Here is a 13,898-nt window from a genome sequence, read left to right on the forward strand (position 1 = left end):
AAAATATTAATTCCAGATTCATAATAATATAAAATAGATTAAGAAACAATGGCATACTGTCCACTTAATTGTTGTTATATGAATAAAACTGCTAGTGAGCAAATGGAAATTCTCTTCATGCTTAGATTTCCTCAATCTAATATAATAATAGAATAAACTTGGACTTGAAAGGTAGCTTTTCATTGATATCATGCATTCTAATTATTATGTGATCGATGTGGTCCAGTGTAAAAGAAGATATGTAATTCTAACCACTGACACCATGCACTATCTCAAGGAAGGCTTTTTCCTTTCTTCCTGTTTTGAGGGCTTTCTTTAATGTGAAATTGTCAAAGGGCAGCTTCCTTACTGGCTAAATCCGATTTAAAGGCTTTAACTAAATTTCTTGATACTGTGAACACATTCTTGTTGTTTACTGGGCGGAGGGAAGTAGTTCTACGACGTTCTGCCATGATATATACAGTTTTCTCTGAGACAGTGAACACGTCTGCCCTAAAGGAGGCCACGAGGTAGTAGCTATGAATATTTCATGCTTTTAAGGGCTGAGTAATAGTTCATCGTATGTACAGACCACATTTTGTTTCTCCATTCACATGACAGACATTTGTGTTGTTTCCACTTTCTGGCTATGCTGAATAATGCTGTCATGAACAGAGAGCGTGCCTTTACCCGAGCTTTACAGGAAAATCAATTCTGTATACCTGAGAATGGCAGGCTATGAATGGTACAGAACACAGAGAAAGGAAAGTTATAAAAGTCCATTCGTTTAACTATTTTCTGAACACCTGCTATGAGGCAGGCATGGCTCCAGGCACAGTGGCACGTATGCAATAATTCCATGTGAGCAGTCGAACTGGCACACGAACCATCCACAAGGAAGACTTTAAAAACGTGGTTATAAAGAGGTTAGAGTGGGAGAGAGAGCCAAAGCATAAGAGACTCTTAAAAACTGAGAACAAACTGAGGTTTGATGGGGGGTGGGAGGGAGGGGAGGGGAGGTGATGGGTATTGAAGAGGGCATCTTTTGGGATGAGCACTGGGTGTTGTATGGAAACTAATTTGACAATAAATTTCATATATTAAAAAAAAAATAAAAACGTGGTTAGGTTTATTATTCATTCAACAAACATTTAATGAGACGTTACTGTATCAGGCCCTGCATGGAGAGGAATAACTCAAAATGCCACAGAAGTAACTGTTTGTAAAATTACCTGCCAATTTCCATGATGATTATTTTTTAGAGAAATTAAGACATATTTTCAGCATGAGAATCATATTCTGAATCCGTATTTTTGCTTTTTCATTTTTTCCTCTCTTTCCTCTTTTAAACTGATTTTAAAAGTAAGAATATGCAAAATGTGAAATGTTAGGAGTCTTATACTGAAAACTATCCACAGCGTAATTACTGTGACCACACTCAATTCAAACACACAGATATGCCGGAATTCACTGTATAGGGAAAGGAATATGAAGTTCTATAGAGCAATTGTTCACTACTTTTGATGGAGTCTCTCCCCCTTGCCTTGGAATTAAATAGAAAGGCCCTGAAATTAGGAAATTCAAATTATCAGCAGTCTCCAAATGAATTTTACTCAGGAGTCCAAGTTAAGATCTAACAAGCTAGTTGCAACAGAGGATCTGAATATAAAGTGCATTTGAAATGCACAATTCAGTGTGTTTCACATATTCAGAGTTGTGTAACCATCTCCATGATTATTTTTAGGACATTTTCATCACTCCAAAGGGAAACCTTGTACCCATTAGGCAGTCACTCTTCATCGGTCCCCTCACCCTCCCTCAACGCTATGCAGCCCTAATCTACTTTCTGTCTCTAGATGTCTATTCTGGGCATTTCCTATAAATGGAATCATACAGCATGTGGCCTTTTGTGTCTGCCTTCTTTCACTTAGCATCATGTTTTCAAGGTTCTCCGAGGTTGCAGCTTGGATCAGTGCTTCATTCCTTTTTATAGCTAGCTAATCATCCATTATATGGATAGACCCATTCATAATGTTTACCCATTCATCAATTGATGGGTATTTGGGTTGTTTCCACTTTCTGGCTCTTACGAATAATGCTGTTATGAGTATTTGTCTTGAAGTTTTAGTATGGATGTGTTTTCAGTTCTCTTGAATATATATCTGGGAGGGGAACTGATGGGTCATATGGTAACTCTGATTCACTTTTTGTGGAACTGCCAGACTGCTTTTGGAAGCAGTCTTACCATTTTATATTCCTACCAGCAATATGTGAGCGTTCCAATTTCTCCACATGCTTGCCAACGTTTGTTTTTTATTTGGCTTTTCTATTATAGCCATCCCAGTGGCTGTGAGGTGGTTTTACTTTGCATTTCTCAATGGCTAATGCTACCGAGCATCTTCTCATGAGTTTATTGGCCATTTACATATCTTATTGGGGAAATGTCTATTCTGCTCCTTTGCTCTTTCTAAAATTGATAAAAGTATTAATGTTAAAGTTATTTCTATAGTTACTATTGAACTGTAGGAGTTATTTCTATGTTCTGGATCCAAGTCCCTTATAAGATACATGATTTACAAATATGTCCCCCCTTCGGCTGTGAGTTGTCTTTCCCTTTCTTGAACCCCCAGGACCTCTATAAAAAAACTATCCCGGCTTTCATTTGCAAACCATACTCATGATAGGAATTGGATGGAAATGGAAGGTAAATGGAGTGGCTTCAGATTCTGAGAAAATGGGTGCCCTTGTGAAAATCCACTTATTTATAAGCTTAGAGCTAGGCCTCATCACTTTTACAATTTAGCATTTGGCCACGTCTGGCACACACGTGTGAACTTGAACTTTTAAGAAATAATCTCTCAGATCTTTAGGTTTGGGTTGTTTTTTTTTTTTTTAATGTTTATTTACTTTTGAGAGACATAGTGTGAGTCATGGACGGGCAGAGAGAGAAGGAGACACAGAATCTGGAGCAGGCTCCAGGCTCCAAGCTGTCAGCACAGAGCCCCCAACGAGGGGCTCGAACTCACAGACGCAGAGATCATGACCTGAGCTTAATCAACTGAACCACCCAGGCACCCCATTACATCTTTAGGTTTAAGATTTGAAATACTGGATAAATCAAGTAATAATCTGGCATGATAGAGTCCTGTGTAAACTTAGGTGATTTTGTTTCCTCCTCTTTGGATAAGTACGAGGATTAATTTGTTAACTTATGAAATGTGCACAGAATAGTGCTCCACATGGTAAATTTCTGTAACTATGAGCTATTTTGTAGCTACCTTTTGAAGGTTAGAAATACAAGACATACCTCTAAGTCTTTCTGAAGCTGTACACTTTGTTAATTCTTGTATTTGGTGGTTTTCAATCTGAGGTCCTTGGGTTCCTTGGAAATATTTCAAAGAATTCATCAAATACTTAAGAGAATTGCAATAAAAACCTCTTACAGGCAAATGTCTTATGTGGCATGTTATACTTATGCAGTATCACTGATGTGTTAATCTGTGTTGCTATGTAATTTATTTTCTTCTATATTTTCTGATCACATTTTTACACATGTATTTTCCTCCCCCTACATTTCACTATGAAACGTTTAAACATACAACCTGAAATAATTTCATAGTGGATGCTTGAGTACCCACCATCTAGATTTTGCGATTACCATTTTACCATACTTAAAAAATCATCTATCTCTTATTTTTGATACATTTCAAAGAAATTGCAGACATCAGTTCGCTTCCTCCTAAATACTTCAGCATGCAGATTTTTGTCTACAGATCAGCATTTGTTCACAATTTTTTTCTGTTGATGTAAAATTTAGGTTGAAAGAAACACAAATCTTGAGTGCACATTTGCTGAGTTTTGATACATGTGAACACCTGTGTGACCCCATCCCTCACCAAGCTATTCTGCACACATTTTCAACTTCTTGCAGATGTGCTGCTGTGCTGGGAGAGGGGCTGTGGCAGTGCACTGACCGTTGTGTAGACGGCACAGCACCTGTCCAGCAGTATAACCATGAAGGTAGGTCCCCGTGAGGCACAGACGAGGGACCTCTGCTGCAGAGAGGTCCAGCCCACAGGGGAGCCCAGGCTCTCATCACACGGCAACTGTCACAGGTGAAAATGTGGCACAGAATAGATTTCTGTCTTAAAGACTGTATCTGTGCATTTAAAAATTTAAAGATCTAAGAACTTAAGTGTCTATCAGACACTTTTTAGAAGTGTGAGTGGGCTATTAGGAATTCAATTTGGAAGAGAATTTCTTGCTCTTCTCCTTTTCACATGCTGCATAATTTAACTTAAAATGTTTCTTGTGATTACAGAGCAAAAAAAAAAAAAACAACCCTTATTTTTGCTACTATTTGTTATTACTCATCTGCATAAACCAGAGCGTTTCCAAACACCCTGCCCCCAGCAGGAAGAAACCGGATGCTGAGCCCTCGTGAAAGATTCAACGGTCATCTATGTGCACTGAGTTTCAATTTCGTTTTTATCAAAATGGCCACATAGATCTTATGATAAGTAAATGTTATCAATGCGAACATCTAAAATAACTTTCACTCTAATAAAATACCACTTTGGTTTGATACAGTTATTCTAATAAAATGCCACTTGGAGTTGGTATTTGATGCAAGTTGCCTTTGGTCCTGCTGTTACAGCTTTGGAAGCTGACCTTAGTCTTTATTTAAAAAAAAAAAATTCTTTTTTAACGTTTATTTATTTTTGAGACAGAGAGAGACAGAGCATGAATGGGGGAGGGGCAGAGAGAGAGGGAGACACAGAATCGGAAGCAGGCTCAGCCCAGAGCCATCAGCCCAGAGCCCGACGCAGGGCTCGAATTCACAGACCGCGAGATCGTAACCTGAGCTGAAGTCGGACGCTTAACCGACTGAGCCACCCAGGCGCCCCTAGCCTTAGTCTTTAAAGTGGGCCCCGGGAGTGTTTCTTGGCACTCACTGAGCCACCGCAAAGGAGCACGGGAGAGGTTAAGGGTGTTGCGAGGTTCCTCATTGCTGCTGACCCCCCTTCACTACTGGCACCCCTCACAGGACACTGACAAAAGTCCTATTTCTAGAAATAATTGGGGACATACAGCTAAGGCAGCAAAAACATTATTATAACACTTTTTTTTTTTTTTTTTTTTTTTTTTTTACCATATATAGTTCAAAGGCTTGATCTTCACAGCTTCAAAATGAATCTAACAATATCTACTGAATGGGAAACACCAGAAACTACTATGACGTGCCAGAAGGGACAGGACTTGGAGCCCCATCTCAGCATCCTCTCTTTATAAGAAGCCTGAAGATTCAATGAGATGACGCAGGGGAACCCACTAGGATCCTCCACTCAAGGGAGTAGTTTTCCTGAAAGATTTGAAACATTTGTTTACACATGTGAGATAGTCAGGATCTCTGATCCTGATACCTGGCACAGAGCTTTTGAAACTCTTGTAAATTCCTAAGTGATAAGAGCACTGGGAGCATTTTCCATTCTAATATTTGGTCATGGGCCCCCGTTCTTAACACTGCGCTCCTAAATCCCTTGTACCTTCCCGTGTGATAGGAGTGTCTTTTGTTTCAGTGAGGCGACTCTGGGTGGGGTCCCTGATGGGGCTGGTCACCAGAAGGACCAAGCCATGACTAGAAGCTTGGCTTCAGCTCCTGCCTACCCCATCCTCCAGGAAGGGAAGAGGGCTGGAGTTAAGGACAGTTCATGCCTACATGGTGAAGCCTCCATAAAAATCCCAAAGTACAAGGTCTTGGAGAGGTTGGTGAACACATGCATGTACCGGGAGGGTGACACGTCCCAATTCTATGGCGACAGAAGCTCCTGTGCTCGAGACCCTCCCAGACCTCGCCCTGTGTATCTCCTCGTGTGGCTGTCCATGTATATCCTTTATCACTTCCTTTAATTAACTAGTAAATGGAAGTAAGTGACCTTGAGTTCTGTGAGTCGTCAGTAGTAGAGCAGAAGCTATAGATAACCTGGAGACCTATCGCTTGGGACTGGCGTCTGAAGTCGGGGGCAGCCTCGTGGGACTGAGCCCGCAACCTGTGGGATCTGACACGGTCTCGGGGTAGACAGCATCTGCACTGAGTTAAATTGTAGGACACCCAGCTGGTGTCGTGGGGAATCACTTGGTGTGGGAAAACACCCCACACATCTGCTGTGAGCAGTGTTGTGCATGTGTATCAGGTGAGTGTGAGAAGGAGACACAGGAGAAGAAGTGCAGGCTTCCTACTCACACAGAAGCCCTGGTGTTAAGCAAGCCCTCTTAAAAATTCCTTCTCAGGGCAGGGTTTCCAAACGGGCACGGAAGAAAATGGAAACAACCAGGGGCTGACCGACTGACTCTGGGGTATTTGGTCCATCTACTTTGTCCTGCCACTGATGCCATGCTTCATACCCACAAGAAATGGACTGTACTGCCCATAAAAGGAACGCGTCCAATTCTGCAGATCAAGAAAATGAATCTGACAATACATTTGGTTAGAAATAAAGATCAACGTGAGTGTTAAGGACAACGTGTAGGTGCACCCAGTTGGTTGATTATATATTCAATGGATTCGACAGGGTGTAGTAACATGGACATTTTAAATTACAGCTTCGTTGACTTGAAGATGACCTCAAAAAAACAGCTTTGCAGCTGAGACTTCATGTTTGCTAATAATTTCCTGATTGTCCTGAAAGCTTAAATCTGGGGACTTGGGAGCCATGAGAACAAAATCAGTCCTAGAGAGTAAATGTGGTCAATGCGGTCAATGTGGTCCCCAAGACTCCTGAGAGATGGCCAAAGGCAGACAGGGGCATAGCAGAAAATCACTGTACCTTTCTTGCAATTCTTTCCTTTTTTTCTGGAATATTCTCTCTGAGAGTATTCTAAAACCCATTATTCAAATGGATGCACTCCCAGAGGTGCTTATCATGTAAACAATCAGTACAAAGCACTGGGACCTGCACTGAGCAACAGAGTTTCAAGCTACATTAAGCGAAGTCTGATTTTATGAACCTGTTCTAAAGATCCAATTTTCTCTGATTTGCTTTCTCCCAAAATAGCTGTTTCCATGGCTACATAATCACTTATTATTAGGACTTAGAGGAAATGCATTTTGGGGGATAATGCAGGAGAGATTGTCTTTTAATTTTCACAGTGGGAACTGGGCAATTCTGTATAAAATATAATCTCTACTTATTTGTACGGCTTGCTTGGTGCTTCAAAGGCATTCATTTTTACCCAAAGTACAATACTTAATGCTCAGTTATGATGACTGTTCCCACAATCCTCTAGCCAAATCGGTCTGTCCTGGTGTTAGACAGTGCAGCCTGGTTGCCCTGCCTTACCGCAGCCTCTGCTCAGGGATGTGGGTGTGGCCACTGACCGCCCAGGGACAGCAGGTGGGGCCACCATGTGAGCAGGCTGGGATCATGGCCAGATGCAGGCTGTCTCCCTTTTAGCAAAGCTGATCTCTCTGCTTCCTCTGGGACCTGGCCTGCAGTTGCAGAGTGGACCTGCCATTAGGAGCAAAGCCAAGCTGAAATGTCCACACAGCAGGAACAGAAGAGCTGGTCCCCACAGCATCTTTGACTCAACAGTGGTTTCCAAGAGAAACTCAGAACAAATTCCCCTCTTTTTGAAGAAGCCTGAGCAAGTTTCTACTCTTTGCATGCCAAATAGCATAATATAGATCATAGCTTTTTTTTGTTTTTATACCATAGGCACTTTATAATTTGGGGGCTCCCATTTGCTCATATGTGTTTGCAGAACTGGAGTGTGGCATGCATTTGTGATTGACAGAGGCCTTCTAAAAAACAGGCCTTGTAAGCACATGTGTAGACTTTCATCTGATGTTGACAAGAGGACCCCTGACTCATCGAGGAGACTGTTCCCTGGCCGATCTTTTTTTTTTTTTTTTTTTTTAATTTTTTTTTTCAACGTTTTTTTTATTTATTTTTGGGACCGAGAGAGACAGAGCATGAACGGGGGAGGGGCAGAGAGAGAGGGAGACACAGAAACGGAAACAGGCTCCAGGCTCCGAGCCATCAGCCCAGAGCCTGACGCGGGGCTCGAACTCACAGACCTCGAGATCGTGACCTGGCTGAAGTCGGACGCTTAACCGACTGCGCCACCCAGGGGCCCCTGTTCCCTGGCCAATCTTGACGAGTGTTCCCTTTGCCTTTCCTGCCTTGAATCCCTCCCACCTCCACAATCTTTCTTTTTTTTAGATTCAATATAACCCACATAACATATATTTCATATAACATAAAATTCACCATTTTGATTATACAATTCAGTGGTTTTTAGCACAGTCACAAGGTTGTGCAACTATCAATACTATTCCAGGATATTCCCATTGTCCCCAAAATAAATTCTATACCCAGTAGCAGTCCCTCTCAATTTCCCCTTCCCCAGGCCCCTGGCAATCACTAACCTACTTTCTGTTTCTGTGGATTTGCCTGTTCTGGATGTGTCATGTAAACCGAATCATATCATATGTGCCCTTTTGTGTCTGACTTCTTTCACTTAATAGAATGTCTTCAAGGTTCATTTATGCTGTCTCATGAATCAACGTTTCATTCCTCTTTATTCCACATGATATTTCGTTGTGTGATGCATCAGGTTTTGTGCATCACTTGAGGGACATTTGGGTTGTTTGCACTTTTTAGCTATTGTGAGTCATGCTGCCATGAACATCCGTGTGTGAGTTTTTGTGAGGACGTATGTTTTTAATTCTGAGTAAATACCCAGGAGTGGAACTGCCGGCTACCTCTGTGTTTAAGCTTTTAAGGAACCGCCAGACTCTTCCCAGATTCCTCACCGGCAGCTAGGCCTTTACAGAATTTCAGCAGCACTGAGAAGCACCTCTTCCCTCAAAATATTCCCAGGGTTTTTGCCACGGAAGAGGTTACTTTAACCGGGCTGAGAATTATTCCCTTCATAACAAGCATGAACGTTCAAAATACAATTCTGCTGAGCCAGGTAGCACAGTGACTTCAATTTCCACCAAGATATAAGTTCTATATTTTCTCTGAGCAATTTTAATGAGAGGGAAAAAGAAAATGCATCAGAACACTGGGGATCTGCAAGGGGGAAGAAGGAGGCCACGGAGCCTGAATCCGGGGTAGGGTGCGTATGTTTAAAGGGACAGGCCAGCTTTTCCTATCAGTACCATAGTGAACACCAGGCTCCTGTTTTGCTAACTCATTTATTTCAAATAGCCCCTACTGAGCAGCGACTTCATGAAACAATATTCACCTAAGGGCTGGGCATTTAAGGACGAATAAGACACATTCCTTGAGGAATTAAAGTCGGGTGGGTTGGACAAGATGACCTGAGGATCATCGTTCCAGGGATTTCCTCTGAGATCATGTCCCTTCATTGTTTTGATGCCGAAATGTTTTTTTTTTTTTTTATTGGAGGGATGGGCATGGCTGATAAAGGCAGCTTCTGTTCCTTTTTTTTTTTTTTTTTAATTTTTTTTCTTAATGTTTTTATTTATTTTTGAGACAGAGACAGAGCATGAGCAGGGAAGGGGCAGAGAGAGAGAGAGACACAGAATCGGAAGCAGGCTCCAGGTTCTGAGCCATCAGCACAGAGCCCGATGTGGGGCTCGAACTCACAGACTGTGAGATCATGACTGTGAGATCATGACCTGGGCTGAAGTTGGACGCTCAACCGACTGAGCCACCCAGGCGCCCCAGCTTCTGTTCCTTAAAATCCAATTTGGCAGCATGAAATTTGGTAGCCGTATGTTGGGTCTAACCAATGTTATTGAAACATTCCTTGTATTTTAAATCCCTCACCCCCACCTCAAAACCTGAGTTTAGACGAAAAGCAACAGCTATTAAGAGACAAAGGGTATTGATCCGTCTGGATTCCCACATGCATTAAAATAGATAAAGGAAGCAATGTTGGAGAAGTTAGGATTAGTGAGGTCTAGAGGGGGAATCGCTTCCTGTGATTCTGCCAGGCCCCGAGTCAAGAAAGCATAATGAAGCACTGGTGCCTCATTCCTGACGAGCCTGGAGTCTTGACCTCACGCACAAGCACTTTGTGCCATGGCTCTCGGTAATCTGAAAGGACGGGTCTGAAGGTCGTGGCTGTGTGCCACCTGTTTCTGGGAAACTGTGATCTTAAGTGCCTTAGTTTACCTCTCTGGACTTCAGCTTCCATGCTGGTGACATAACATCAGGAGCTTATGTGGGGCTCACCCATGTGCCAAGCACCATTTAGAGGACTTTGGTATATACCTATTTAATCCTATGGGAACTGAATGAGAATGGGACCCATGTCTGTTCCCATGAGTTTGCCCAGAGTCTCACACAATGGTCGTGGCAGAGCTGAGATCTGAATCCTGCCTCTTGTCAAGGCTCTACTTCTTCCTTTTAAAAAATTTATATTTGCATATTCTACCTTAAATTAAGTCATGATTTTTATTCCTGGAGTGGTAGGAGACTAAGTTGTCTGTTTCTCTTTAAAAAAAATTTTTTTTAATGTTTATTTTTGAGAAAGAGAGAGAGACAGACAGAGCGCGAGAGGGGGGATGGGCAGAGAGAGAGACAGAGAGAGAGAGAGGGAGACACAGAATCTGAAGCAGGCTCCAGGCTCTGAGCTGTCAGCACAGAGCCCCATGCAGGGCTCGAGCTCACGGACCGCAAGATCATGACCTGAGCTGAAGTTGGATGCTTCACCAACTGAGCCACCCGGGCGCCCCAGTTTCTCTTTTTTTTCTCTTTTTTTTAAGAAAGAGAAATTCCTAACTTGACACCGAGTAGCACTGTGGTGTTTGCTCATGATGTCCCTGCTCAAGAAATACGGGAAAACGATGATAAAGCACATATTCACATCAACTTCAAATGCCAACGTATGCGAATTTTAAAATTATTTTGAGCTGTGCTTGAAATTCCCATTGCTAGCATTGACTTCAGATAGTCTTTCCATCTGTCTAACACTGCCATGGCCTTTACATGACTCTGAGATGATATGTTCGAGAAAGAGCGAGTAAGAGCTGGAAGGAAAGATAAAGGCCCTTTGGGAAGTGGAGTGCCTCCTGAGACCCTCCCAGGGTGAGTCCGAGCTCCCCTGGGAAGCTTGCCCCACTCCACACCCAAATCTAAACCAGTCTGAACGCACCACACGACGTGAGAAAAACCACAGTGATGTATTCACCAATGTAAACTAAGGGGCACACCAATTTGAAAAGGGAATGTTGATTTAAGGCAGGACTTGAAGAAGAGGAATTTTAAATACTTTTCTAGTTCATGAAAAATTTCAATCAGTGAAGGGTTTCTTTAGTATATACAGTGGAGGGTCATTAATGCTCACCTCAGGGTGTATGCAACAGGTGTGTGCCACGCCGAGACCGCTCCCTAGATGTACCTGCTGCTCACCAAATGCTTGAGGACCACCTGCTTGTGGGCTGGGGTCGGGGGGTGAGCCAGTTCTTGGTCATCGTAAGAAGGAAGTTAAGTAAATTGTAACGCCATCAATCCTCCCCCACCTCAACCCCAAGATCCTCTTCCGTCCTCTAAAGGACTCCCTCTCCATCTACTTCTCAGATGTGGTTTTAGGCTCTTCCTCTTCCTGAAACCAACCTTTGAGGATTGAATTTCCATGTCCAGGACCCTCTTCTCTATACACCCTGCCAGTCTCAATTGTGAGCTCCAGGCTCCTGCTTCATCTTTCCCCTCGGGTATTGCCTTTGGGATCGCTAACTTAATTTCTTCAAACCGGCGCTCGATACTGTCCCCTGTCCTCCCATAATACGTCCCAGGTTCCTTCACCTCAATAAATGGCACCATGACCTATCCTGTTGTCATCCTTGATCCCCACTTTCCTCCGCCTCCTGCATTTTGACCCACCATCTAGATCTGCCCGTTTGTGCCCCAGGGCTCGCCTCGACGACCCGAGGCATCCCACTCGGGTCCTTGTTTCCTTCTTTTAATTCTCCACACAGCAGTCAGAGTGACCCTGACAACGTCACTTATTGAGTCGGCTTTCACTCACTGCATTTGGAGGAAAATCCAAGTTCCTTGGCACGACCTTGGCACTTGGCTCCACTGACCTCTCTCATCTGTTTACGGCTACTCTTCCATTACCCATCTGCCTTCAGACTGGCTTCCCGTCCCTGCCTGGGACACACCCAGCACCTCTCCTTGGGCCCTTTTTATTGGCTTCTCTCAGTGTCCGTCACAAGATGCTGCTGCCTGAACTCCTATGGGCAGCCACACAACTACCCTCTCCTTGAAATCAGTATTCACGGCGTAGCTCCATCAGTGGGTAACAAATATTGTGAATTCCCAGATTGTATGCTCATGAAATCTCTTCCACACGTATGACGTTTTAGAGTTTACAGACTTAAAATGTAAAAGCACTCATTTCTCGCCGCCCCAAAAGTTATATAAAACAACTTTAAATACAGTTTTTATCAAAATAGCAAACATATCTAGAGCTTCTTGATTAACATTCTTCTCAGGTCCGTTATTGACTAACAGATATAGAATGAGGCTAAAATAGCAAAATGAAACAGGAAAATGAGCATTTCAGGGAAAAACAGTGAGTCAGCCTAGGCACCAGTATTTTCCTTCCTTCTTTTTTTTTTTTTTTTAAGTTTCTTTATTTCTGAGAGAGAGAGAGAGAGAGAGAGCACTCGCACAAGCATGAGTGGGGGAGGAGCAGAGAGAGGGAGACACAGAATCCAAAACAGGTTCCAGGCTCCAAGCTATCAGCACAGAGTCTGATGCGGGGCTTGAACTCGCAAACTGTGAGATCATGACCTGAGCCGAAGTCGGACGCTTACCCGACTGAGCCACCCAGGCGCCCCCCCCTTTCCTTATTTCTTGTTTTTCTTCTTACATTTTTTTCATCAAGTCTTTACTTACTATATTAATTACCACCTACTTTCAAGGTTCTAGTCTACTTCTAACTGTATAAGATGATCACTTAGTACTTTAAGTGAGAGCTTGGGCACAACTGCAGATGTCGATATTATTTTATTTATTTATTAACATTTTAAAAAAATGTTTTATTTATTTTTGAGAGAGAGAATGTGAGCAGGGGAGGGGCAGAGAGAGAGGGGGGCAGAGGATCCGAAGCGGGCTCTGCACTGACAGCAGAGAGCCTGATGTGGGGCTCGAACTCACGAACCATGACATCATGACCTGAGCCAAAGTCACATGCTCAATGGACTGTGCCACCTAGGTGCCCTGATATTATTTTACAATTTAATTTGGGGGCCCTGCTCCAAAATGAATATATAACAGTGAATAAGTGCAGTCTAATTTATGGAAATACCCGTAATTTTATAGAAAGCAAAAAAAATGAACAGAACTAAAAACACTGATCAGGGTAAAATGAATACACCTGCTTCTGATTCCTATTGGATTTTTAGTTTTCCATCCACCAAATGTGTGCCACTTTAAAAGCTGATTTCTGTAGTAAGATGTTAATGCTTTGTTCCTTGCACTGAAGAGACATCATCGACCCTGGGAGGGCAGCGAACTGTGGGTGCAAGGGGGGCTTCAGACAGGCCAGGCCTTGATCAGAAGCTGACTTACTATTGTGCGCAGTCTATCAGCTGGTATTCGTTGGACCTCTCAAAGCACGCCTTCACGCCTTCATCGTCCCAAAGCTTCTTCACGTGATCAAAGAATTCCTAAAATCGGAAAAAGTTACAAAGAAGGAAGCACATGTGTTATCATCTTTTCAAAAGGTAAAAGTAAAAAGAAACTGCCAAAAAAATTTTTGCAGGTACCGCATGAACCGTTTTCTTTGAAGGAGTCGATGTGACACGCCATATACACCACACAGGGCTTGCGATCAGCGTGACAAAAACATGCACCTCTGTGATCATCGCTCACATCAACAGGTCAAACATTCTTGTTGTTCCAGGAAGTTCCCCCAAATGAAAATTACAAGTCAAA

General features: G+C 42.8%; 1 protein-coding gene across 2 annotated transcripts in view; it reads right to left on the bottom strand.

The window, feature by feature from the left end:
* GNAL (G protein subunit alpha L) overlaps positions 1-13,898 on the bottom strand; it is a 149,945-nt gene that overhangs the window by 29,011 nt on the left and 107,036 nt on the right. For both annotated transcript variants that reach the window (XM_042961326.1, XM_007085906.3), the window contains exon 5: positions 13,533-13,630. In XM_042961326.1, coding sequence (XP_042817260.1) covers positions 13,533-13,630 — 98 coding nt within the window. The remainder of the gene's footprint in view (positions 1-13,532; positions 13,631-13,898) is intronic.

This window comes from Panthera tigris, chromosome D3 (genome assembly GCF_018350195.1).
Source record: "Panthera tigris isolate Pti1 chromosome D3, P.tigris_Pti1_mat1.1, whole genome shotgun sequence".
Classification (NCBI taxonomy): Eukaryota; Metazoa; Chordata; class Mammalia; order Carnivora; family Felidae; genus Panthera; species Panthera tigris.